General features: G+C 44.7%; 1 protein-coding gene across 3 annotated transcripts in view; it reads right to left on the bottom strand.

Moving 5' to 3' along the window:
- The window catches only part of prr12b (proline rich 12b), a 59,018-nt gene that overhangs the window by 19,679 nt on the left and 12,271 nt on the right, over positions 1–27,068 (bottom strand). For all 3 annotated transcript variants that reach the window (XR_013078346.1, XM_076753599.1, XM_076753601.1), the window contains exons 2-5: positions 13,097–13,254; positions 7,041–7,202; positions 2,256–6,808; positions 597–809 (exon numbers count right to left, since the gene is read on the bottom strand). Coding sequence is in view for 2 of the 3 variants with exons in the window: in XM_076753599.1 (XP_076609714.1) it covers positions 597–809; positions 2,256–6,808; positions 7,041–7,202; positions 13,097–13,254 (5,086 nt within the window). In the remaining variant the exon portion in view is untranslated. The remainder of the gene's footprint in view (positions 1–596; positions 810–2,255; positions 6,809–7,040; positions 7,203–13,096; positions 13,255–27,068) is intronic.

Here is a 27,068-nt window from a genome sequence, read left to right as displayed (position 1 = left end):
TATAATGTCATCCGTGAACATCATAGTCTATGGAGACTCCTGCCTTATCTCATCCATCAACCTGTCCATCACCATAGCAAACAACAAAGGGCTCAGAGCCAGTCCTTGATCCCACCTCCAACTTCAACCCATCCATCATTCCTACCACACACCTACCACTGTCACTCTGCCCTCATACATATCTTGCACCACTCTCACACACTTCTCTGCTATTGCTTACTAATACTATGGATTACTTTAAGCAAAAGGATCAATGCCTCTTTTAGGTCAATACCAGTTAGCAGTTTCAGCTCTCCAAAAATATCTTGTCTCCAAGTTCTTTTTTGAATAAGATGAGAAAACTCTGAGCTTTGGTCATCAGTGTCGGTCCATTCAAATTTGCAGGGAAAAATCTGTACTGATTTCATGTGAGGTACTCATCATCCTTTCAAACCTTTGACATTTTTATACTAGGAATTGGAATGATTACAAATATAAAAAAAACAAGTTTAGCATTTGTCAGAAAAATAAATAAATAAATAATAACAAGCCCATACAGAGATGATTGATTCATTCTGACAGCATTTTTGGTGAAGCTTTTCCAATGTTCTCCTTACCTCGCCAGCTTTCTGCTGATGCTTCATTATCTTGTCTTGAGTCTGGTTCAACTCATTTCTGCTGATGTCCATGGTGGTGCTGGGTCCAGGACTTAGGCCCAGAGATGGTGCTGACCCCATTGATCCATCAGAAAGACCTGGCTCTGTGCTGGAAAGTGAGTCTGTCCTCAAAAAGGATTCTGATGGAAGCATGGTGGGAATGGGCAGTTTGATCTGAGAAACAGGCAAGGTGGATGGATTAAGACATTTGGCAGGACTTTCAGCATAAAGTATGAAACTTTTTAGGTTGGAATTATTGTATCTTAAATACCTATGATATCTTGAACATAAGCCATTGATGCTGATTGTGTTAAACCCCTCAGGGGCTGGTTTCACAGAGGTACAACCCTATTCCAAAAAAGTTCGGATGCTGTTTAAAACATAAATAAAACAGAATGCAACAATTTGCTCATCAATTTTGACATATATATTCAACTGAAAACAGTACAAAGACAATATATTTAATGTTTTACCTCATCAACTTCATTTATTGTTGTAAAATATGTTTTTTCTGAATTTGTTGGAAGCAAAACATTTCAAACAAGTTGGGACAGGGACTGGGAAAGTTTTGGAATGCTCAAAAAACACTCTACAGAAAAACAAGTTCATCTGTAACAGGTGAAGGTATCATGACTGGGTATGAAAGGGGCATCCTCAAAAGGCTCAGTCTTAAACATAAGGCCTCCAGGTTCATCACTTTGTGAAACGCATGATTATATAAAGGATACTAGTACATGAGCTCAGGAACACTTTGTACAACCCTCTGTAAACAAAGTCTGTTTGCAAATTATTGCATTCTGTTTTTATATATGTTTTACACAGCATCCCAATTTTCTTGGAATCATGGTTGTATATTATAATACTCTATAATGCTAAGCATAACTACTTTTGTTAAGTTTTGTTCTTAGACTACATAATCTATTTTGTGGTCAGGCCAGAACTAGAAAAGGGAAATTTATCACTGTAGTGACTGTAGTGACAAACAAGCATTTATGTGTGTGTGTGTGTGTGTGTGTGTGTGTGTGTGTGTGTGTGTGTGTGTGTATACACACACACACATATCTATTTATTTATCAACACTATGAAGCTAAGACAGACAACACCAACACCAGTAAAACTAAACTACCTAACTGTTATTGCAGATTTACACAACAGCATATATATGGTGTAAGATTTACCCTTAGATGGTGAAGACCATTCAGAATAAGATGAACTGTAACCCAGTAGGTCTTTTATATTGATATCAGTTTTGGCACAGTTAGCTGTCATACACCCAAGTAAAAGTGACAATTTTGCAAATATATTTCGGTGTACCTTTCAGCTTTTGTTACAGTTAAGTAACAAAATGTATATATGATTTAATATTTAACAACTAAAACTTAAACATTAACATTCAAAGACCTAAAAGACATGCTCACTAGATAAATTACATGCACAATACAGCATATGTAATTTGGTCAATTCTTTTTACATTTCTGAGTGTCATAAGTGGTGAGTTAATTCATTAGAGAACTAGGAATTGGAGCTAGGGCTATTTTTACCCTAGTCAGATTTTCGAGGAGTGACTATGATTCTTGACGAGTACAGACACAGATCATCTCTTCTTTTGGCCACTATTACCTTGATAGGTCTGACTGGCTCTTGCTGCGGCTGCTGGGATGGTTGTTGTTGTTGTTGTTGTTGTTGTTGTTGTTGTTGTTGGTGGTGGTGGTGGTGGTGTTGGTGGTGGTGGTGGTGGTGGTGTTGATGATGCTGTTGATGGTGTGGTTGGTGGTGAGGACAGGAATCATGCTGCTGCTGATGATGTAGGTGATGCTGTTGCTGTTGTTGTGGTGCTTGGTGGTGGTCTACCTGCTGTCTGTGATGTTGGTGTAGATGCTGTTGGAGATGCTGCTCTTGGCTGAATTGTTGCTGTTGATGCTGCTGTTGATGATGATATGGGAGGCTTTGTGCTTTGTTCATATCTTGATGCATTTCCACAAGCCCTTCCTCCCTCCTACCTCGGCCTCGACCCCGCCCACGACCCCTCCTACTTTCTCCAGCCACTGATCCCATTAGCCCCCTGCAGTAAGGAGGCTCTGGAAGAGGACGGATGCGTGGTCTTCCACGTGGTCGAGGAGGGCCTTCACGTTTTGGTTTAGTTGGTTTCCTGCCTCTTTTCTTTGGGCCATCCTGTGGGGGGTGTTGTGGCGGTTGTCCAAGGGAAGAGTAGCTGGAGGGGTGGCAGAAGTCCATGTCACCCATCAGTGGACTGAGTCCACTTACTCCTGATACTCCACTAACCTTCCTACAACTAGACACCAAGTCAGGGAGCAGGTCAGGAAGTCGTCGACTGTTCAGGCGAATATCAGCTGGCACATCAGCTTTATCCTCATCATCCTCAAATTCGTACTCCTGCGCGTAATTTTTCTTTGTTTGAGGTTGTGGCTCACGCCGCTGTTTGAGCAAGTGAAATGAGCTGGTCTTCAGCAGTTTCTTGGGTCGAGAGGAACAGAAGATAGGTGAGGACAGACCAGTAGTGCTTGAACTTCCACCCACTCCCACAGCTCCCATTATCTTGTTGACTGAACCATCCCCTTGAACTGCTGAACTCAATCCCACAGTGGGGGTTTGGGATTGGATGAGGCCAAGCTGGTCAGTATTCACAGTGGAGGGAAGCTCATGGGTCTTCATAGAGTCAAGATCTAAGTGCAGATTACCATTACCTGTTCCTGAAAGGCTATGGCAGTACTGTCCATAGCCTTGATCACTGTGATGACCAACCATATCATAGCCCTCTCCAGCTCCTCCTGATTTTAAGGCTTCCATACTGTCTTGCCCTTGTCCATGACCCTGGGTGAGGCTTTCTTGAGCCTGTCCTGCCCGAGAATCCCCAGCACAGCTTGACTTGTAATCAGTTGAACAAAACATGTCCTCCATCTCAGGAAAGAAAGAGCGGTCTTCATCATGTAAAAGAGAGTCTGGAAAGCAGATGGATGTTAGAGGTGCAAACCGCTGGGGCTGCTGAGCTTGATTTTGTCCTACTTTACCCACTGGGCTCACTGTGTCAAACTGGTGCTGTTTGAGCTGGTCTAACTGGGAGTGTGACAACTGGTTTTCAGTCTCTCTTTGTTGGGGCTGTTGCTGTTGTTGGGGAGTTCCCATATTTGTTGCCATCTGGTGGGAGTGTGGGTGAGCTAACTGAGAATGTGCCAGCTGATGATGAGTGTGTGGTTGTTGTTGGTGGTGGGCATGGGCCTGGGGCTGGTTGAGGTGGTGCAGGTGTGATGGGGTGGACAAGCCCAAATCTGGTTCAGAAAGGAAGTCATGAAGATCTGAGGCTGTTTGTTGGGGATGGTGGTGGGGCGTAAGTCTGTGCTGCTGTCTATGTCTGTCTCCACCACCTCCCTCCCCTCCTGTAACAGAGACCCCAACCACAGTTCTGTCCAAAGCTCCTCCACTGTCTCTGTTGTTGGTCCGAGAAAGAGATTGTTCTAGTATGTCTAGCGGAGATACTGAGTTCTGACTTGCTCGGGTTTGATCTCTTGGCTGACCTCCAAGGCTGTAGTGGGTATCTATACCCTGAGTTTGGAGCTGGAGTTGCAACTGTGAGGACTGGTTCTGTGGGCGGGATTCCACCCTGGCTGGCCCTGTTCCTCCAGCTGAACCCATCATGGCCTGCTGGCTCAAAGGATGCTGCTGTTGCTGCTGCTGTTGCTGTGATGGAGCTTGCTGGGTGTCCAACTTGGTGCGGGTGGTATGGGAAAGGACAGACTGCAGCATGTGAGTTTGATGGGGAGGATCTGGTGGCGAATCCATCAGAGAGAGGGGGACTGTTTGTTGAGCCTGCTGTACATCTGGTGTACAGTAGGCATTGTCATTTGCATCAGAAGTTTTCTTCAGCTCCATGTGAGGGTGACTGTGTGAGTGGGAATGGGGTTGGCTATGCTGAGAATGGTGAGAGTGCTGTGTGTGTTGAGTGTGCTGAGAGTGTTGCTGAGAGTGTGAGGAAACGTGTGAGGTGTGATGGGAATGTTGGGAGTGTGGATGTTGTGTGTAGTGGTCCCCTCTTCCATAATGTACCACAGAGCCCAGGGAATCATGCTGTTGTTGGTGGGAGTGGGTAGTATGGGAGTGGGGAAAAGAGTCTGTGATCCCTACAACCCCTCCAGCAGTGGACTTTGATATGGTCAACTCTGACTTGGTCTGCCGCTGTTTCTTCTGTGATATTTCTAACTGACTATTTAATCCAGTTGCTGTGTCACCAATTGCCGTTCCAGGACCTGAAGTGCTGGTGGTGCTATTGGTACGAATGACACTCTGAAGGTGATAGCGCTCTTCTGAGATCTTGTTAATTTCATAGGTCAGTCCCTTGCCTTCCCCATCCCTAGCCTGTGGGAGCGGTTGGGGTAGTTGCTGAGGAGGCGGGTGATGTTGTGATGGATGGGCAGTTGAGCTCTGGGCATGTAGCAAGTGGTGGATGAGGAAATCATCATCATCCTCTTCCTCATCTTGGGATCGTTCTACTCCAAGTATGTTGGTCTCTGTTTTTAGCTTGGGGGGTGTTGAGTGGTATTGACTCTGTGCTTGCTGTGTATCAGGGAAACCTTGTGGTGAGGACATAAAAGCAGGAGAGAGGATGGTGGACAAGTATTTGGTTGCCCCTGAGCCTCCAGGGGAAAGTGCAGGGCGAGCAGAAGCAGGAGAATGTAATCCAGGGTGAGTGATGGTAGAATTGATAGAGGGTGATAAACTAGACTCAGGCAGGTGGTAAGAGTTGCTACCTCCATTACCAACAGCAGCAGCCCCACTCCCTGATCCTGCAGATCCAACGCCACTGCCATGTGCAGCAGCTCCTGATATGGGTACACTTCCTGTTGATCCTCCAGCACTTCCATACCCTATGGAAGGACTGCCTGCTCTTCTGAGAGCAGCTGAGCCAAAGTCCCCAAAGACTATCTCTGCAGAAAATGAGCGTCCCCCTGAGCCTACACCAGTGAAGGCCTTCCCTCCAGTGCCCGCGGTTCCAGAGCTCAAGTCCTGGGCATGAGGTGAGTTGAAGCCTCCATAAGACTGGGCCATGTGTGTAGGTGGAGGCTGATTGGGAGAACAGGACTGAGTGTGTGGCTGGGGAGGGGTCTGGTTTGGTAGGCCTGTACTAGACTTGGCCACGGATGGAGAGCCATAGGTGGAGAGGCATTGTTTGGGTGCTGGCTGTTGAACAAGGGTGGATGACACCACTGGTAGAGGAGGTGGTGGTGGCGGTGCTGACTGAGTTGGAGGCTGCTGACGAGAGGGTGCAGACAAGGAGCCAGTGCTTGTCGAGCTTGAAGAGGATGAAGAGGAGGCTGATGGTGGAGTGTGTGGGGTACGGGAAGATGATGATGCTGAGCCTGAAGAGGAGTAGCCACTGCTGGAGGTGGAACTCTTGGCTCCCTTTGTGCCAGATGATGAGGAGGTGGATGGAGTTTGAATTATAGGTCGATATGTCTTGGATTCCATCCGTGGTGAGGGCTTGGGGTCAGAGGATGGGCTCTGCTCCCCCAGGGGACTGCAGGACACTCCAGAATGCCGGTGGTGGCTGGCTACCTGCTGGTAGCCCGATGATCCACCACAGCTGACATACTGTTGTAGAGGGAGTGTTGTGGACTGGGCTGGGGAAGAACGTTGGTAATGCTTAATCACACTGTCCTGACGGGAAACTGCTCTCTCTGGATGAGGCTGGGGCGGAGGAGCCAGAGCGGGTGCTGTGGGCCTCAGGGCTGGTGTGGAAGAGAACATGGAGGCATTATAGAGCTGAGATGACTGGTTATGGAGCTGGGAGGACAACAGATTGAACTGGGGAGGGGGCAGATGGCAACTGGAGGCTGTGGAAGGGGCTTGGGTCTGAGGAGGGGCTGGGGGCTCCTGGGAGTTCCGGTAGGTGGCACTCTGGGAAGACAGCAAGCGATCAAAGCCCAAGCTGGACTGAGAGGGTGTTTTGATGTGCAGCAGGGGATCATGGGGGGATAGCAAACCATTAGAAGTTGGACTAAATGTAGGCGTGTCCTGCAGGGATAGTGAGGGAGTGAAAGATCGTCCAGGGAAGGAGCCAGGGTGCTGGTATGCAGAAAGGGCTGAGGAGGAGGGGAAGGAGCTGGAACCTGGAATTGCCCCTGAAATAAAAAGCTCAGCTGGGGCCGTGGTATGCATTGCTACAAGAAAAAACATTACATGGGACAGTGCTGGTCAATGCAAGTCACAATTAAATTCCACAAATTTTCAGTTTGAGACTAAAAACAATTAAATTAATGCAAATTATTTTACAAATGAAATTCTTATTTATTATTTAAAAATAAGAGTACTTCAATTGAACCAAGATCTAACAATTATTTTTCTTTTTTTTTTTTTCCAGGTGTAGCATTCCCCTTAGAGGCTGACACTCACCAGCCTGCCAGGAAGGAGTGCGGAATTGAGAGAGAAGGGAGGAAGCAGAGGGTGGGGGCTGTGGACCTCGGGACTCCAGAGCTGAAATCAGATTCATGACGGATGGGTCAGGACCGGAGGGGCTGGCATGGTGGAGGCTGGCATCAAATAGCCCTGACAGGCCTGGCAACAAACCACAAGCCTAACTTAATCATACAGTATCATAGGTAGCAATTGTTTACATCACTGCATTGCAAAATAAGCCTGAACACAGACCACAGAGATTTCATACATCCACCATCCTACTATGACTGTAAATGTGTGATGCCATGCATTTCCTTGCTACCTCTCAGCACCATCCAGACATGATATTATTTTCCTAACTGGACACACATTTTTGCTGAACTATTTTCATCATGCTACACTGTATATGGCACAGTAGTTTTAAACATATAAGATAAGTAATCTGAAAAGTGGTTGAGAGATTTGTGATTAATCACCCTACCCTCCATTTATATTCCACTGTACGGAGCAAATTTGGGCGACTGTGGCTCAGAAGGAAGAGTAGTAGTCCATCTATCAGAGGGTCGCTGGTTCGATCTCTTGCCTTGGCAGTCATGTCAAAGTATTGTAGCAGAACTGCCCTCTAACTGACCCTTCTCCCTTGCAGTTCCAGCTGCAAGGAGTTAATTATCATCTTGACTGTTTACAGAAAGGCACTAATGCAGGGAGACGTGATGTCTGACCTGAAGCTTTCCTCCCCCCAATTCCTTCAGGAGGACTGGAAACAAAAGGCGATCAACTACGAAGGATTGCCTATCAGTTGAACTGTTCTCATGGAGATGCAGTTTTGTTTCGTTGTTTTTTTTTACAGCTCCACACCAGATGCAGGCATTAAAAACATCTGAATGGACAGTTTGCAGGCCTGAGAGAGACCCCAACAATCAGATAACATTGGCAAGTTGTAAATCAGACGTTCCTGTAGCAAACCGTTTTCTGTGTCTGTGTGCTTTATTTTCTATCACATCAGGATAATGCAATCTATATGTTTGATTCAACTTCAGATGTTCCTACAGCACTAAACTCATAATTTGTATGGTATCAATGTTTTTCCTGTGTTTCTAGCTTGTCAAATGACAAGATAGAATACCGACAGTGCAGCCTAATGACTTTCACAGAGTTGTGGTTGCATCCAGTGCGTGGAGGTACCCGGTTTCAGGTGTGCGGGCGGACAGAGACGTGGCTCAGAGCGGTAAGAAGGAGGGAGGAGGGATTGCGCTATTTGTGAATGTTGCATAATCCCAGACATGTTACCGTTAAGGAACATTTCTGTAGCCTGGACATTGAGCTGCTAGCTGTGGGGATGCGGCCTTATTATTTGCCTAGTTCACATCCACCATTGTAGCACATGACGTCATCCACTCCACCACAGCAGAGCTACAAACACAGCAACCAAATGCCTTTATACTCATTACTGGAGACTTTAATCACAACACTTTGGACAAAACTCTGCCAACTTCCAACAAGTTTATCAACTGTCCCACCAGAGACAATGCAACACTGGACTTACTGTATGCCAATGTAAAGGATGCATACAGTGCCACTGACCCCCCCCCCCAGGCAGAGCTGATCACAGCCTGGTGTTGTTAACACCTCGGTATGTCTCTACTGTCCAGAGGCAGCCTATGTCCACGAGAACAGTGAGGAGGTGGACTCAGGAGGCTAATGAGTCACTGCAGGACTGCTCTGAAACAACAGACTGCACAGACCACATGGGGAGGACATCAACAGCCTGACAGAGTGTATCACAGAGTACATCAAATTCTGTGAACAGACCATACTGCCAACCTGGACTGTACGCTGCTTTCCCAACAACAAGCCCTGGATCACCAGTGAACTGAAAAATCTGCTGAACAAGAAGAAACAGGTTTTCAGGTCAGGGGACAAAAAAGAACTGAGGGGTGTTCAACATGAGCTGAGGGAGAAGCTGAGGCAAGCAGAGATGCCTATATGAGGAAGCTGGAGGCCAAATTCCAGCAGAACAGAGTGAAAGATGTGTGGACAGGAATGAAGGAGATCACAGGGCTCAAGGCAAGAGACAGACCAGCAGCCAGCAGCCTTGAGAAGGCCAATGAGCTAAACCACTTTTTCAACAGGTTTAGCTTACAACTAGGAACGGTCCTACAGTCACCCGCTCCTTCACACCTCCCCACTATCCACAACAGCCCAAACTCTCTCCCTCCAAAGCTCAACCCTCCATGGTGATCACTCCCTTGGACTCAACTCCCACATCCCCCACCATCCCCCCCAGCACCCCCCCCCCCCCCCCCCCCCACTAGCACCATCTCCAGCCTGACTGCGGGCCAGGTAAGAAGACAGCTGGAGATGCTGCACCTGGGCAAGGCTGCTGGCCCTGATGGTATCAGTTCCAGAGTCCTGAGTGCCAGCCAGCTGTCTGTGATCCTGGGAGACCTCTTCAACCTGGGCCTGCAGAGTGTCCCAGTGCTGTGGAAGACATCCTGTGTGGTTCCTGTTCCAAAGAAGAAATCTTCATCTGGCCCCAATGACTACAGACCCGTTGCCCTTACATCGCTCATGATGAAGGTGATGGAGAGGCTGGTCCTGGCCCTCCTCCAACCACAGGTGAAATCATCACTGGACCTTCTACAGTTCGCCTACCAACCCCATCTGGGTGTGGACGACGCCATCATAAACCTGCTGCAGCGTACTCACTCCCACTTAGATTGTAGCGGCAGCACTGTGAGGATTACTTTCTTTGATTTCTCCAGTGCATTTAATGCCATCCAGCCACTGCTCCTGGGTGAGAAGCTGCAAGTGATGGGAGTCGATGCACCCACAATCTCCTGGATTACTGGCTACCTGACAGACAGACTGCAGTTTGTCCGACTGGGCAACGTTCTGTCTGAGAGCATGGAAAGTAGTACAGGAGCACCACAGGGGACTGTTCTGTCTCCTTTTCTCCTCACCTTGTACACCTCAGACTTTCAGTACAACTCGTCATTGTGCCACCTACAGAAGTTTTTAGATGACTCAGTGGTGGTGGGGTGTATAAAGGATGGACGAAAGGAGGAATACAAAGCAGTGGTGGACGATTTTGTGGAATGGTCAGGTAAAAATCATCTGCTGCTTAATGTGGCCAAGACCAAGCAGATGGTTGTTGATTTCAAAAGGAACAGGACAACCACACAACCACTGTGTATTCTGGGGGAGAATGTCGCAGTGCTTGAGGATTTCAAATACCTCGGAGTGCACGACAACAGACTGAATTGGAAAACTAACATCAACGCTGTTTACAAGATGGGGATGAGCATACTCCTACTTCCTGAGGAGGCTCAGATTATTCAACGTGTGCAGTAAGATGTTGGAGATCTTTTACCAGTCTGTTGTTGCCAGTGCACTCTTCTTTGCTGCAGTGTGCTGGGGGAGCAGCACTGGAGCCAATGACACCAACAGACTGAACAAACTGATCAGGAAGGCCGGCTCCATTATTGGTTGCAAACTAGACACTTTTGAGGAGGTGGTGGAGAGGAGGACATTGGTCAGACTGTTATTCCTCATGGATAACCCTGGACATCCTCTTCACCACCACGTGGACAGACAGCGGAGCTCCTTCTCCAATAGACTACTCTAGCTCCGTTGTCACAAGGGCCGCTTCAGGGAATCATTCCTGCCACGAGCCAGCACACTGTACAATAGCAACTTAAACAGTTAATCCACCAACCTCACAAACCCCAATATTTTAAATATTATCTGCACTACTGCAAAATTGCACATAAAGTCTATGGTTTACATTTTATATTATAATATATTTAGTTTTACTTAGTTATACTTTTATTTTTATTCCTGCTTACATTTTTTGTCACTTGTTACTTTTTTCCAAATAATTGTGTATACATTCTATGTTGCCTGTATGCAACAAAATAATTTCCCAAATTGGGATCAATAAAGAAGCAGTCTAAGTCTAACTAGGACTACGATCTTAGCTCTCATAATTATTATTATTATTTTTTTTTTAATCCCGTTTCTACCACGGAACCATACTGCCATTTAGGGCTAGAAACAGTTAGGTTTCAGTTACGTGACATGAGAGTTATAATTAGTAATGCTTAATTCAACAACTATAATCTGCCTTTCCTTGTGTCTTTGTTCTATTAGTTAGTTATGCTATTAATTATCATATATGTTAGTATGAGTATTGAGGAATGTTGTCATTATTCATCAAAAGGTGTCTGATGCATGTTGTGAACGATGTTGAAATGTCATTGAGAAATTGATCATTTAAAATCTATGTGATTGACCATAGTGAGAAGCAGATGAGTCCATCGCACGCAATCATTAGCTAATGTTTTCTCTCTATAAGATGAAATCACAGCGTTCACCTATAAATCATTCTACATGCGTGAATGTCTGTTCGTCACAAGACACGCCCCGGAGCGCCGAAATTATATGCTCTGCAGCGTGCGTCAAGCATTCAATTCTACCTCTTCTTTGTTTGACTTCACTTCTTCTTTGTACTTCTTTCATTTACTTTCGTCAATGTTACACGTCTTCTTGGACGTCTTCCTTGTCTCTCCATCATCTCACTTCTTTGTTTGAGACCAATCTTTACTTGTTCTTTACTCACGCCAGTTTTTCGCCATTTTAGTTTTTGTAACTTAAATTTTTGCTTGACAGCTGTTTTTTTGCCTGCCTACTGGCATGTTATTTTACTCTTTTGTCTACTTTTGCTCGCTGCATTAAACCACATAACTTTTTTTTCAGAGTTAAAGCTGAAAGCTAAAGTAAGAAGATTTTATAGATACTTTCGACAGTCCATCGGAAGTGTTTTCAACTTTATTTTTAACCGAGAAGTTTTGCCATACAGCTGTCAACCTCTCTGGACCAAAGTCTTGCAGCCAACCTTAACCCATCTGTCTGGGTCAAATAGCAGCCGCAAGAGCTGCTCCTCGTCTGTTGCGGACACCAGAGGCTGTCCAGCTCCTGAAGCATCCCTGTTCAATATCGGCTCTCAACCGCTGTTCGACTGCAGCGCAGATCGGGGCCACAAACAACAGCCTGAGGCCCCTCCGTTTCAGTTCAGGACCGACCACCATAGGAGCGCCGCTGGCAGACAAACAGGCATTTTATGCGGTATTGAACAAAGAGTTGGTGTCTTATGGCTCACTTAGTCATTCATTACTTCCATTCAGAGATGGCCAATCCTTTTTGAGGAAACCTAAGAGTGAAAGTACTAACCTGCACATAACTTTTTTTTTATGGATTGGATTGCTATGATTTCTTTACCTTTACCTACCATAGTTTTATTCAGTTGCTATCCATGTTTGGTCTCAGTTAATATAATTATATGTTTATATATGAAATAAAATAAAATATGTTTAATTCACAGTGGTATAGGTTATGTATAAAACACGCATCTTTGTTACAGCGTCATATTAGATAATTTTTTCCAACTGTTTAGGTGTTTCTATCATCTGTTCTTAAAACTGGATCTGTTGTTGTAACAGTACATCTGAACAGCTGAGGAAGTGTAAAACACATATTACTAAATCTGTTACAAATTAATGTACTGTACTGATGTGCTCAAAATTTGACAACTGCAAAATAGTCATTACATCAGATGATATTCTTGGTGGGGTTAGGAACCTATCCTAAACTGCTGCATTTTAGTCTGATCGAACCTCACACCTGTAATATTACACTAAGTTACACTATGTTTGCCGTTACCTATACCCAGTTAAGCTTTTGAAGGGTCACGGGCGATTGACATTGGTCAAGAAGCAGGGTACACTAATAGAAGAGCAACCAGTCACTCTCACCCACAGGTAACCAAGAGTCACCAACAGTGCTGTGTGTGGGAAGAGTTCAAAAACGAAACTAGTAAATACAAATCTCACACCCTGACTATGGATATAAGGTAAGGATATACACTAAATATCTTTATATTCAGGCTGAAAGTCAGCAAATATCACTGTACAAATACTTACTGCACTGTACACAGAAAAACATCAATACATAGATTTGTATTTCTACAGATATGCTATTCAGTGAATCCTTACCAAGAGTGCGTCCGGCAGGACCCCATGCCCCGCCCTGTCTGGAACTTCCTGGGTGGTGGTTGGTTGCATAACCCTGGAGGGGGTGTGGGGTGCCATAGGCCTGCCGGTGGAGCAGCTCTGAGTCTGGGTGGGATGACCTGGAGCTCCCATACACAAGGCTGAGGAACACATGGTTATTAGGTTTGAATTTTATAAATACAACAAGCTTGCTGTCTTATACTGGACAGGTCAGACTTTTGGACCTAGAGTTTAATATGTGCAGACAAACATAGATGCTTATTTTGAAGATCCCCTTCAGATTTGTTTTATTATAAACAAAAATATTCTGATTTGAATAATAATTTGTGTCTGATGTGGTTTTTCATACAGACATCCAGAATCTATGAATACACATTCTTCTTTTCAAAGTATAACTGCCGGACACAGGATGTTTCCTACTTCACTTCAAAAGACCATTCTCTGTTACCTGGAGGCTTTAAGTTTCAATATTGCACTTGTATAAGCTGCATACCGGATCACGACTCTCTCCAAACTTGTGATGTCATAAACTCCTGCTGGTATGTTCACATCTTAAACTCAGATTTAAGGTGGGCACACAGAACCTTTTGTCCTTCAGCAGATGAAAGTGAAACAGCCCTCTAAGTGTCAAACTAGGCACATACATCACTCTGCAGTTAGGCTCAAACAGTGAAGCACCAATAAGTAAAACACATTTTGACTAGAGGGAGTCTTTAATGTATATAGTGTCATATTCCCAGTGCACTACATTTATAACCTTCACATGGCTACATCTACAATCATACAACTCTCCTGAGTTGTAAATGTGAGAATCTTTTCGATCTCTATCTTCCATCTCATATGACATAAACATGGAATAACTCACATCACATGATATTTGTCTGGGAAGGGTGTACACAGAAGGAGGCAGTGTGGACAGACCAACCACTGCCGACAAGAACATAATCTCTCACTATCTTCCCATCAATGAATGTTGTCAGTTGTATTCAAAGCCACTGAGGATCTATAAGAATAACATGGCTGTTTGTAGTGGTGTTGAATGCTTCTGTACTTGCATCACTCAGGGGGCTGAGCAACTGTACTTCTTTTAGTAACTGTACCTTTAGGTAAGATTAAATCCTTAAAAACATTTGCCCTAAATTATCAGAATACTAGTACATTTTATCTAATTAAAATCATAAATATGTAGCCCAATATTATGGGCGTCCCTGCTCAGACTGCTGCCCCCGCGACCCGGCCCCGGATAAGCGGGTGGGAATGGATGGATGGATGGATGGATATGTAGTCAATAATGTGTTTATGCAGCATCTGCATGCAGTCTCTGCAAGCAAGGTGGATAGTTTATTTTTGATGAAAGTTAGCATTATTAAAAATGAAGAAACAGGCTACCCTAACAAAAAATTTTTTGTTGTTACTGAGGCAGCTGAAAAGAGGCCCACTGATGATGAAGACAGTGAAAATATCAAAAAGAAAAATAACAGCCTTAAACCAAAAATACAACAGCTACCTAAGATAGGAATTCATCACTCCTGGGGATGATAAGCCTCAAAAGCCCTTGTGTACATTACGTGGGGAGCTATCAAACCAGTCTATGAAGTCGCCAAAGTTATTCTGACACTTGGAAACAACACATTCTGCTCTTAGGGGGAAGCCAGTGGATTACTTGAAAGGAAACAAGCTGAACAAGACAGTCAGAAAAAAGTATTTAAATCCACAACCTTTGTTAAAGTTGCTGCCTTGAAGGACTCATACCTGGTGTCCAACTGTATTAGCAAAGCAGGGAAATCTGTGGATATTGGGGAGAAGTTAATATTCTTCCATCAGCAAAGGACACATGTCTAGGCATGTTGCACTCTCTCATAACAAAGTAAAAAGGAGAATAGCCAAAATGGCAAAGGATAGCTTTGCTTTCCACAGTGTTTTCACTATATCTACCCATGTGTTACCTGATTAGTTACGATGGTTCTACCACAAGTATGTACAGGAATTGGTTTGTCAATTGTTAAGTAGATGGACATGCTCTGAATCCAACGTGTCTTGCTGGTAGTTACTATGGCAAACCAACTGGCATATGGAGTGTGGAGTATGACTAAATTTCTACTGTCTGACTATAGCATGTTGTTGCAAAAATAGCAAATGTAAACGATCCTTGGTTTTCCTCTTTTTGGTTTATCTTCTATGAACTCAGATTTTCAGTTCTTTCCATAGATTTTCAATCGGATTTAAGTCGGGTGATTGACTGTGCCACTCTAGCAGCTTTATTTTCTTTCTCTGAAACCAATTGAGATGTGTGTTTGGAATCATTGTCTTGCTGAAATGTCTGAATGTCCACTCTCGCTTCAGCTTCAGCATCCTGGTGGGTGGCAGCAGATTATGGTGGGGCAGCTGTGGCTCAGGAGGTAGGGCAGTCATCCACCTATCAGAAGGTTGGTGGCTCAATGCAGACTTAAGTTGTAAAAGTGCTTTGAGTGGTCTTCAGAGTAGAAAAGTGCTATACAAATACAGTCCATTTACCATTATTATCAAGAATATCTCTGTACATTTCTCCAGTCATTCTTTCTTCAATTATATGAAGTCTGCCAGTATCATGTGCTGAAAAACAACCCCACACCATGATGGTCCCACTTCCAAACTTTACTGTTGGTATGGTGTTTTGGGCGTGATGTGCAGTGCCATTTCTCCTCCAAATGGTGTGAGACATCCAAAAAGTTCAATTTTGGTCTCATCTGACAAGACTATGTTCTCCCAGTATTTCATCATCTTGTCCAAATGTTGTGCAGCAAACTTCAAACAAGCTTCAACATGTTTTTTTCTTCAGCAGTGGAGTCTTGCATGGTGAGCGTGCATAGAGGCCATGGCGGTTGAGTGCATTACTTATTGTGATCTTTGAAACAAGTTTGCCTACTGATTCCAGGTCTTTCTGAAGCTCTCCACGAGTGGTCCTTGGCTCTTGAACAACTCCTCAAATAATTCTTTTGACTCCTCTGTCAGAAATCTTGCAAGGAGCACCTGGTTGTGGCCAGTTTAAGGTGAAATTATGTTCTTTCCACTTCCAGATAATGGTCCTAATCGTGCTCACTGGAACATTCAGAAGTTTACAAATTTGTCTGTAACCAATGCCATCACTATGTTTTGCCACAATGAGGCTGCAAAGGTCTTGCAAGGGCTTTGCTTTTACCTATCATGAGATGTTTCTTTTGTGACACCTTGGTAATGAGAAACCTTTTTATAGGCCATCAATGAGGACTAAACCAGCTGATATTAATTTGCACTGATAGGGGCACGACTGCATTCTAAATACTGACGGATTTCAGCTGTTTTCTTGGTTTTCCATGCCTTCTTGCAGGGAGAGGTGAATTGAGGTGGATTCAGTTAGTTTCAATCAGCAACCTCACCGCTAGATGCCACTAAATCCTTAAAACTAGTCTTTGAAGGAATCACTTATTGTAGCTCTTTCCCTCATTGTTACAGTTTTCACTCTGACCTTGTACAAAGACAAATATGAAAATTACCATTTAGCTCTATAACATGTGCTTTCCTCAGTTAAATAAATGTAAATAAAATGTTTTTAATTACAAAAAATAAAATATATTTTTCATGTTAATATTTTTTAACATTAACTTATGAGTGTAATTATTGTGAAATTATCCACTTACGACGTTGCCTCTGGTGTTTACAGTGATGAACTCATGCAGTTGAACACAGAAATGGAGCTGTATAAATTCAGCTAGCCTCCTCAAACTACTGACCCAAAACAATGTCTGAACCAGGAACATTAGTGAGAAACTGCCCTTCAAAATAAGAGCTCCTTCAAAATAAAAGTCTATCCAGATTTATGCCTGGAAACCAACACACTTCCCGCCTGACCTCTGTGAGGTCATTAATTGACGCCCATGAACTATGTGAGTCTCTGAGCATCAGTTTTTAGTAAGAAGTAAGACGACTTCTGAGACTGGCCTGAAGAAAGTTTCTGAATGTCCCTGATTTGTGGTCCTCAATTCCACCTTCCTCACCCTTCTGTTTTCTCCAGGGAAGGCCCTTGTGATCATAGCCATAGGCCAGTTGTTGCGGGTAGCCTGACTGTCTTTGAGAAGGACAACATCCCCTACTTGCAGGTTTTGGTAAGATTTGGTCCATTTCTTGCGGCACTGCAAGGTTGGCAAGTACTCTCGACTCCAGTGACTCCAGAATCTGTTGGCAAGAGCCTGTACTTGCCTCCACTGCTTGGTGAGGAGATCTTTATCTGTAAAGTCCCCTGGTGGTGGTGGGACTCCAGTCTTCTGGGTTAGGAGCATTGATGGCAACAGAATGAATGGATCCTCAGGATCATTAGAAACTGGGATTAGTGGCCTTGCATTTATAATAGCTGTCACTTCTGCCATTAGCGTACATAAAACCTCATGGGTTAGGCGAGTGTACTGTTCAAGAAACATTGAGTCCAGGATTCTTCGGGCAACCCCAATAAGACGTTCCCAAGAACCTCCCATGTGTGAGGTGTGTGGGTGGTTGAATTCCCATGTGAACCCCTGTTGGTTTTGGTACCTCTGCACCATGGTGTCTGGATGGTTTTCGCTCATTCCAAGTTCTTTACATGCTCCTATGAAGTTTGTGCCACAGTCAGATAGTCGTTGTTTGGCAGGTCCTCTTATGGCAAAGAAACGCCTCAAAACTTAATACAGCTTGAAGTGTCCATTGACTCAATGACCTCGATGTGCATAGCTCTGGAGATCATACAGCAGAAAACCATAACCCACTGCTTGCTCTCAGCTTTTCTTCGTCTTGTTCATCTGGTGGTAATACACCAGGGTCCAAAGACATCCAAACCCACATGTGTGAATGGAGGGCAGGTTTGAAGGTGTTCTGGAGGCAAATTTCCCATGCGTTGCTCTTGCATTTTGCCTCTGATTGTGTGACAGGTTATACATTTGTGTAAGACTGAATTGATGAGCCTTTTCCCTCCAAAGAGCCATAGACCTGCTGCTCTGACAGCTCCTTCCGTCAGGTGACAGCCTTGATGTTTGACCTGAGCGTGATGGTGTCTGACAAGCAACAAGCAGATGTGATTATCCTTTGGGAGGATTATGGAGTTCTTCTCTCCAGTGTCCAGGTCAGCATTCTTTAGTCGGCCTCCAACACAGATGAAATTGTTCTGCAAGGATGGGCTAAGGCAACGAATTCTGCTGTTTAGAGGGACTAGCTTATTCGTGATCAAAGCTTCAAATTACTTTGAGAATGCTCTCCTCTGAACAGCTGCAATGATGACCTCCTTCGCTAGGGATAATTCATCTGGGGTTAGAGACAGATCACACCTGTGCCATCCTTTACACTTGTCCATGTTTTTGGAGAGCTGAAAGCACCTTACAATGTGAATTAGGAGTGCTACAGCTCGGACAAGAGAATTGAAGCTGGAGAACCACAGAAAGCGTTCTGTGCTGAGGCTTTTCTCTTGCAGCTTTGTGGCATAGCTCCTCACTTTTGGGCGGATATCCACACCCAATTCAGGTTTGACCAGGTCAAAGGACTGGACTGGATCTGGCTTGTTGGGAGAGACGAGCAGGAAGTTAGGGCCTTTTAACCAAGTAGTCTGTGGCAGGAGTGAGGCAGGGATAGACCTTGATGCATGGTCTGCAGGATTATCCTCTGTGCGCACATAGTGCCATTGCTCAGGTTTTGTCGTTTGGCAAATGTGCTGAACTCTATTATGGACGTAGACATAGAATTGTTTAGATTTGTTGAAGATATAGCCAAGGACCACTTTGCTATCAGTATAGAACTTTGTGGAATCCAGCTTCAAGTCCAATTCATCATGGATTAAGTCTGCCATTTCCACCACCAAGACTGCCGCACAGAGTTCGAGCCTTGGAATGGTTGGTTCAGACTGAGGTGCAAGTTTTGACTTGGCCATGACAAACCCAATATGAGTTTGTCCATCTTCTTGTACGGCCTTCAAATACGCGACAGCACTAATGGCTTTAATAGATGCATCAGAAAACACAAGGGCTCTGTATGGACTGCTTTGTGATTGGGGCCAGAAAACCCAAGGGGTCAAAAACACTGTTCACCGTGGAGAGGACACCATGGCGGGTGAATGGCTTGATGGCGTTTGCCACCAAGAAAGTGAATGTGTCACTTGCCACCTCCCACAGCAGACCCAGACTGCATTGAGTGGGTGCAGCCTCTCCACATAAGTCTACATCCTTTGCAACTGCAGCACAGTCTTCAGATGGAAAGGCTTCCAGGACTGTCTGGGTATTGGTGGCAAACTTGTGAAGCCTGAGGTTTGATTCAGCCAATGATATCTGTGTTCTGCTCAACAGGTCGGTGGCTTCAGCATTGGTCGACACAGAACGAAGGCCGTCATCCACATAGAAGTGGCGCTCCACGAAGTTGACTGTGTCAGTCCCATGTTTTCGTGCACCCTCTCTGATTGCTCTTCTGAGTCCGTAGATAGCTACAGCTGGGGACGGGCTGTTGCCGAAAACATGAACTTTCATCCTATAGTCTATGATTTCTTTTGTCATATCATTGTCCTTGTACCACAGGAATCTCAGATAATTTCTGTGGTCCTCTCACACCAAAAAGCAGAGAAACACCTTTTCCTTACAGAACCGCACCAGGACTCCGAGGAGAGAGTTGTTGAGGTCAGGGCCTGTAAGCAGTACATCATTGAGTGAAACACCTAAGTGTTTCGCACTTGAGTCAAACACCACCCTGATTTGGCCTGGTTTTTGGGGATAGTACACCCCAAAGGTTGGCAGCTACCAGCATTCTTCATTCTCTTCTAGTCTTGGAGCGACCTCTGCATTGTCGTTCTCCAATATTTTTCAGATGAAAGCCAAGTATTGCTGTTGCATCTCGGGCTTCTTATTCAAGCTATGTTGGAGTGATGCAAAGCGTCTGACTGCTTGTTCTCGGTTGTTAGACAAACGTCTAGGTTGCCTAAATGGGAGTGGAGCCACCCAGCTATTTGATTCATTTCTGTGGACTTCTTTGTCCATTAGTTTCAGAAAGATGCCATCTTCGATAGAAGATGCCAGCTTGTTGTCATGTTCGGTGTGACTGAAAACAGTTTGCCCCAATGTTTCTTCCACAGACTTGATAGTCTCTGAAATCCTGTCTCTTGTCTCTTCATCTTGGTGAACCTTTTCTTTGATGTGCAAGAAGTTTGTACAGGGTTCGAGTAGGCCGTTGTCAAGCACGGTCGTCTTGAAGGTGTTGACTGTTGGCTTATGTGCATTCCCCAAGCAGACTTCTCAAACCAGCACCCATCCTAGGTCTAAGCTTTGGGCAAAGGGAGCATTGTGGGGGCCGTTGACTTGTTCCCGAACTTTGTGCACTCTTCTTATGTCTCTACCAAGCAACAGGAAGATCTCAGCAGTAGGGCCAACCTTTGGGATGTGCTCTGCTACCTTGACAAGATGTGAATGATGACGAGCTGCATTTGGGGTTGGAATTTCAGAGCGGTTGTATGTCATTACACTCAATGAGTGGTGGGAGAGGGATCATGACCTTTCCATCAAGTGACTCGACCATGACATCTTCAGCCCTGCCTCCAGATGTTTCCACTACGCCAAAGCATGTCTTCAGATAATAAGAGTATGGTTTGCACTCAATGTTAAACAGCTCGAAAAGGCTGGACCTTGCTAGCGACTGGTTGCTTTGGTTGTCTAGGACAGGCATGTCAAACTCATTCCACAAAGGACCGAGTGGCTGAAGGTTTTCTTTCCAACCAAGCAGCAGCACACCAGACTTGACTCATTTCATTAGCTGATCTGTCTTCAGACAGCTGATTGGTCAGACTGCGTGCTCTTGATTGGTTGGAGGAAAAACCTGCAGCCACATGATCCTTTGTGGAATGAGTTTGACATGCCTGGTCTAGGATGATGTAGGTCTTGATAGCTTTGTCTGGTTGACCTTTAGGATATAGCTTTGCAAGACAAATCTTGGAACATGACGAGCCAGCGTTTCCTGTGCCACAGACCTTGGTGCAGTTTCAGTTAACAACAGCTTTACTGGTGCTGCTCTCTTCCTCCTCCCCGCCGTTGTGTAGTGGAGTTGAGGGGGCCTAAATTGAGGTGCAGGTCCAGGGTGCATGGCATAGTCATGATAGGTACTATCACACTCCAAACACTGCATTTGTACAAAACTGCATTTGTACAGTCTTTAGCAAGGTGAGTAGGTGAGCCACAACACTTAAAGCAGATTCCTTTTTCTTTGAAAAAGGCCTTTCTTTCGTCCAGGTTCTTGGCTCTGAAGGCTTTGCACCATTTGAGAGGATGTGGCTTGCCGTGTATTGGACAGCTTTCGTTCAGGTCACTGGCACCAATGTTTATACTTGGGCTTGTTGGGGCAACGTCTGTTTTGTGGAACAAAATTGGGCACTTTGTGCCTTTAAAGAAGGTTTTTTCAGACTTTGGCAAGCCACTAGTACTTGGGATAGCAAAGCTAGGGTTGTTCCTTTGACGAGCTTCGTTCGCACACATACTTGCTGAAGAACTCAAATGGTGGAAATCTTCCTCTATTTTCTTCCTTGTGTTTTGAAGCAGCCGAAATCCATTTTTCATGAAGCTCATAAGGCAGCTTTGCAACTATGGGTTCAATGCTGTGTGCGGTATCCACATAGGAGAGAGCTGGGAGGTAGCCATCCTCCTTGGCGCACTGCACTTCCATTAATGTCTGCTAGTTCCTGTAGCATTATCTGTTCTTTTGCTGAGACTCTTAGAAATTAAAGAGACGATCGAAAAGAGCTTTTTCGATTATTTCAGGTGCTGCATAACATTCCTGGAGGCGTTCCCAGGCCTTTGCGAGTGCTATGGCTGGGTTTGTTATGTGCACTCACTGCGGACGTGGTTGCTGGATTCTTTACCAAGCCATTTTGTCATTCAATCCAATTCCTCAGTAGCTGTGAGGCCTAGCCCTTGAGTGGCGCTGATGTATGATGACTGCCAAGCACGATAACGTTCAGGCTGATTGTCAAGCTAATATAAACTTGAACTCACCAGGTCCTGCCAAGCCAAATACTGCGCCAGGTGTTCGGTCGTGGGTCCAATGTAGGAAGCTGTTGGTGCCCTCTGGAGATAGAAGGGCTGTGCTGACCTGTTCAAGTTGGTGTGGCTCACTTTCGAGCCTCTCTTGGTCTGAGTCTCCATGCTGAGCCTGGTTTTCTATCTTAACCACTGGTGGGACATACACATCAGGAGGATCACATGTTGACTGGGTAGCTTTAATGGCTGCTTGAGCTGGGGAGTCAGTAGAAGGATGGCTTTTATCTAAGTGCGGTTCAAAGTGAGACCTAATGTATTCTTCCGCCTGTCCCATTTTATCATCTTCTGATGGGCCTGCTTCATCTAACAGCATAAAATTTTCCATACCATCTGCTGCTTCCCACACAGCTGTTTCAGCTTCAGCTATTGCTGTCTCTCTGCGCTTCCAGCGCAGCATCCTTCTTTGCCTTTTCTAGCTGATATGTGGCTTCTCTGTCAGCCTTTTCTTTCTGGTACTCTGCCTCCTTAGCAGCCCTCTCTATTTTAGCTTTAGCTTCTTGTTCAGCAAATGTAAGATGTGTTCTAGCTGCCTCTGCTTTAGCTCGAGCACGTATTAATGAGCTAGTTGATGCTGTAGATGACCATGAACTTCTTCTACTAGCCACTGAAATCTTGTCGCTTTGTTTAGCTTCCACCTCATCATGATGTAAAACGCCAGCCTTTTAACGTCTTTTCACTATGATGTCCTCACTGCAGTGTAGCAACTGCAACTATACAACTAGCTAAACGCTTCCTTATAAATGAAGACGTGAGTCATAGTAGGCTTTAGTTGCTCTTTACTGTGGCTCTTTCCCTCATTGTATAAGGTCAGAGTGAAAACTGCACAAAGACAAATATGAAAATTACCATTTAGCTCTATAACATGCTTTCGTCAGTTAAATAAATGTAAATAAAACGTTTTAAATTACAAATAAATCAAATACATTTTTCATGTAAATACATTTTTTTAATATTAACTTATGAGTGTAATTATGAAATTATTCACTTATGACATTGCCTCTGTAGCATTTACAGTGATGATCTCATGCAGTTGAACACAGAAGTGCAGCTGTATTGAATCAGCTAGCCTCCTCAAACTACTGATCCAAAACAATGTCTGAACCAGGAACATTAGCGAGAAACTGCCCTTCAAAATAAGAGCTCCTTCAAAATAAAATTCTATCCAGATTTATGCCTGAAAGGCAACACAAGTTAAGTTAGACCTCAATAAAAATTTCGGTTGGAGGGTAAAAATAGGTATTGGTTCAGAGATGTTTAGGTGTAAAAGTTACAGTTTTATGATTTTTCCATTTTTTAATTACTTTTAAAGAGATATAAGTGGGAGACACTTTCTTGTTGGCCTTACCTCACTGCTTGACCACCAGTGTTTCCTTTTGATGAGACATCCGATCGAAGAAAAAATAATTACTCTTTGGAAACAAAACCAAGTACGGGTGTGGTAAAATGGCTTATGAAGAAAAAACTCCTTTAAAGGAAAACCAAGTGCAAACCATACGAAACTAATATGAAGCTAAAAGCAACAGAAGAGCAACAGAAAAGTTGAAAATCATAGCATGTCACCTCAAAATTGTCTCTCCACAGATTTTGCTAGTGCTGACATACGTTAAGTTTTCTGGTTATCAGATGAACCCAAGATAAACCTTTTGTTGTAACAGTAGCCAGATACACACTGTGAAGATATACATATTGTGAAATGTCTAAGCCATATCTTTCCCAACTGGCATTTTATAAGAAATCTTTAGGCAATTTTGGGCCTTCACAAAAACTAATAAAAAGTTGACAAGGAATGTAAAGGCAGAAGGGATCAGAAGAGAAGCTTTCTACTCTCTTTGGACTTCTGTCCAGCTTGGCTGATTAAGAGCAACTAACAGTGAATTAAGAAACAATAAATCAAAAGTAGTCATGCTCTCCATTTCAACGTCAATACCTGATTTACTATTTCATTTATGTCAGTATCTGTACAATTGTACATATTGGCAGTAGTTTTGATATAACTTAATTGCTTCATCTATAGTTGTCACAGTTCTTACCAGCTGCCATGTTTCCTCATCTGCTCACCAGTGCCCTCAGCACTCTCAGCCACACCCACCTGCCCGCTCACCTGATCACACACCTGAGACTCATTGCAATCAGTGCAGCATATAAGCTGCTCTGCCACACTCACTGGTTGCCAAATTGTTGTTCTCCTCATGCAAGACTCTCCAGCTAAATCTGACTGTGCCTGTTCTCCTGTTCCCTGGTAACTGCCTTAGCCTTTTGTTCACTGGACATTGTTTGCCTGAGTGTTTGAGACTATGCTTGTTGCTGTTAATCTGGTCCTGCCTATTCAAGATATTAAAGTGGATAAAAGCTTTACCAGTGTTGTGGTGGTTCTGCACTTGGGCCCTAAACCCTCACCATGACAATAGTGATACAAATTCAGACATTAATGTAATCCCAAATTGCAAACTAAATGTAATTCCTCCATTTTTATGTTACACCAGGATTTGCCATCACAGAAACCAATGGGGAAGAGTTTTAAAAAAGTCTATTAGATCAGGGTCACTCTTTGAGAGGAAAGGAGTAAGTCTAAGAACTTGGCTGTAAATATTCAGGTACCCAAGATCTGACATATTGATTGATATGCCTTATGCTAATTAAATGCTTAAATTCTTAGAAAGACACTTGTGGTAATATAATGTGTTGAGATTTGGTTAAAACCATTTGTGATAGCTTATCTTTTTTTAATGGACTGACTTCAAGACAGAACTTTGTAATAACATTGTTCTTAGAAATTAGTCTTTGATGCTCAGGTTAACTATAAGGAACACTTGCTTTTAAAGTTACTTTCTAACTTATGCTATGATGTAAAGGGATTTTTTTTTAACTTGAGACAGTCACTAGTGTCAACCAGACACTGCAACATCGCATGGCAGTCGGGGACGGTGCCTTTGGACTGGCAGACCGGGGTGGTGGTCCCTCTGTTTAAAAAGGGGGACCGGAGGGTGTGTTCCAACTATCGGGGGATCACACTCCTCAGCCTCCCTGGGAAAGTCTATTCCAGGGTACTGGAGAGGAGAATCCGGCCAATAGTCGAACCTCGGATTCAGGAGGAACAATGCGGTTTTCGTCCCGGCCGTGGAACACTGGACCAGCTCTATACCCTCCACAGGGTGCTTGAGGGTTCATGGGAGTTTGCCCAACCAGTCCACATGTGTTTTGTGGACTTGGAGAAGGCATTCGACCGTGTCCCTCGCGTCATTCTGTGGGAGGTGCTCCGGGAGTATGGGGTTGCAGGCCCTCTGCTGAGGGCTGTGCAGTCCCTGTACAACCGGAGCAGGAGCTTGGTCCGCATTGCCGGCAGTAAGTCGGACCTGTTCCCGGTGCATGTTGGACTCCGCCAGGGCTGCCCTTTGTCACCAGTTCTGTTCATTATTTTTATGGACAGAATTTCTAGGCGCAGCCAGGGACCGGAGGGGGTTCGGTTCGGGAGCCGGCAGATTTCGTCTCTGCTTTTTGCGGATGATGTTGTCTTGTTGGCTCCATCGAGCCAGGACCTTCAGCGTGCACTGGGACGGTTCGCAGCCGAGTGTGAAGCAGCTGGGATGAGAGTCAGCACCTCCAAGTCCGAGGCCATGGTTCTCGACCGGAAAAAGGTGGCTTGCTCCCTCCGGGTTGGGGGAGAGATCCTGCCTCAAGTGGAGGAGTTTAAGTATCTTGGGATCTTGTTCAAGAGTGAGGGAAGAATGGAGCGTGAGATTGACAGGCGGATCGGTGCAGCGGCAGCAGTAATGCGGTCGCTGTATCGGTCCGTCGTGGTGAAGAAGGAGCTGAGCCGAAAGGCGAAGCTCTCGATTTACCGGTCAATCTACGTTCCTACCCTCACCTATGGTCATGAACTTTGGGTCATGACCGAAAGAACGAGGTCCCGGATACAAGCGGCTGAAATGAGTTTCCTCCGCAGGGTGGCGAGGCACTCCCTTAGAGATAGGGTGAGGAGCTCTGTCACCCGGGAGGAGCTCAGAGTAGAGTCGCTGCTCCTCCACATCGAGAGTAGTCAGCTGAGGTGGCTCGGGCATCTGTACCGGATGCCCCCTGGACGCCTCCCTAGGGAGGTGTTCCAGGCATGCCCCACCGGGAGGAGGCCCCGGGGAAGACCCAGGACACGCTGGAGTGACTATGTCGCTCGGCTGGCCTGGGAACGCCTCGGGGTCCCCCCGGAGGAGCTGGAGGAAGTGTCCGGGGAGAGGGAAGTTTGGGCGTCCCTGCTCAGACTGCTGCCCCCGCGACCCGGCCCCGGATAAGCGGGTGGGAATGGACGGATGGATGGACAGTCACTAGTAATCTCTGAGAATTTAGCGGAAATGCAGACCAATCCCCATAAAAAAGATCCCATCAATATTAACATATGATCATATGCTCTGTTTCATGAGGATGTGTTATTGATTAAAGATAATGTGCTAATGGATGTACTAAATGATTAGCACTGTCTGTCTGATGTATGTATTGTCAAAGAAAGTGCATCTAATATTTATCATCAGGACCTGTTAAATGACCAATGTGTAGGATTTAGTGGCATCTGGCGTTGAGGTTTCAGATTGTAACCAACCCTTCCAAGCATGTACACCTATGGTGGCTGCTAAAAATGTGAAATGCCCTCTCTTGAACCAGGTTGAGTGGTATTTGAGGTGTGTTTGCCTCCTTCACTGATGTCCTTTGAGTATCATCATAAAGCCCTATGTAAATGTAACCCATTCCTATTATTATTATTATTATTATTATTATTGTTGTTGTTGTTGTTGTTGTTATTGTTATTATTATTATTATTATTATTATTATTATTATTATTATTATTATTATTACCAGTGTTTAATTTTTCCATTCTGAGCTATTGTAGAAACATGGTGCAACATGGCAGACAAGAGGACCTG

The sequence above is a fragment of the Chaetodon auriga genome, chromosome 16 (genome assembly GCF_051107435.1).
Source record: "Chaetodon auriga isolate fChaAug3 chromosome 16, fChaAug3.hap1, whole genome shotgun sequence".
Classification (NCBI taxonomy): domain Eukaryota; kingdom Metazoa; phylum Chordata; class Actinopteri; order Chaetodontiformes; family Chaetodontidae; genus Chaetodon; species Chaetodon auriga.
The sequence above is the reverse complement of the archived record's forward strand: the minus strand, read 5'-3'. Positions and strand labels throughout refer to the sequence as shown.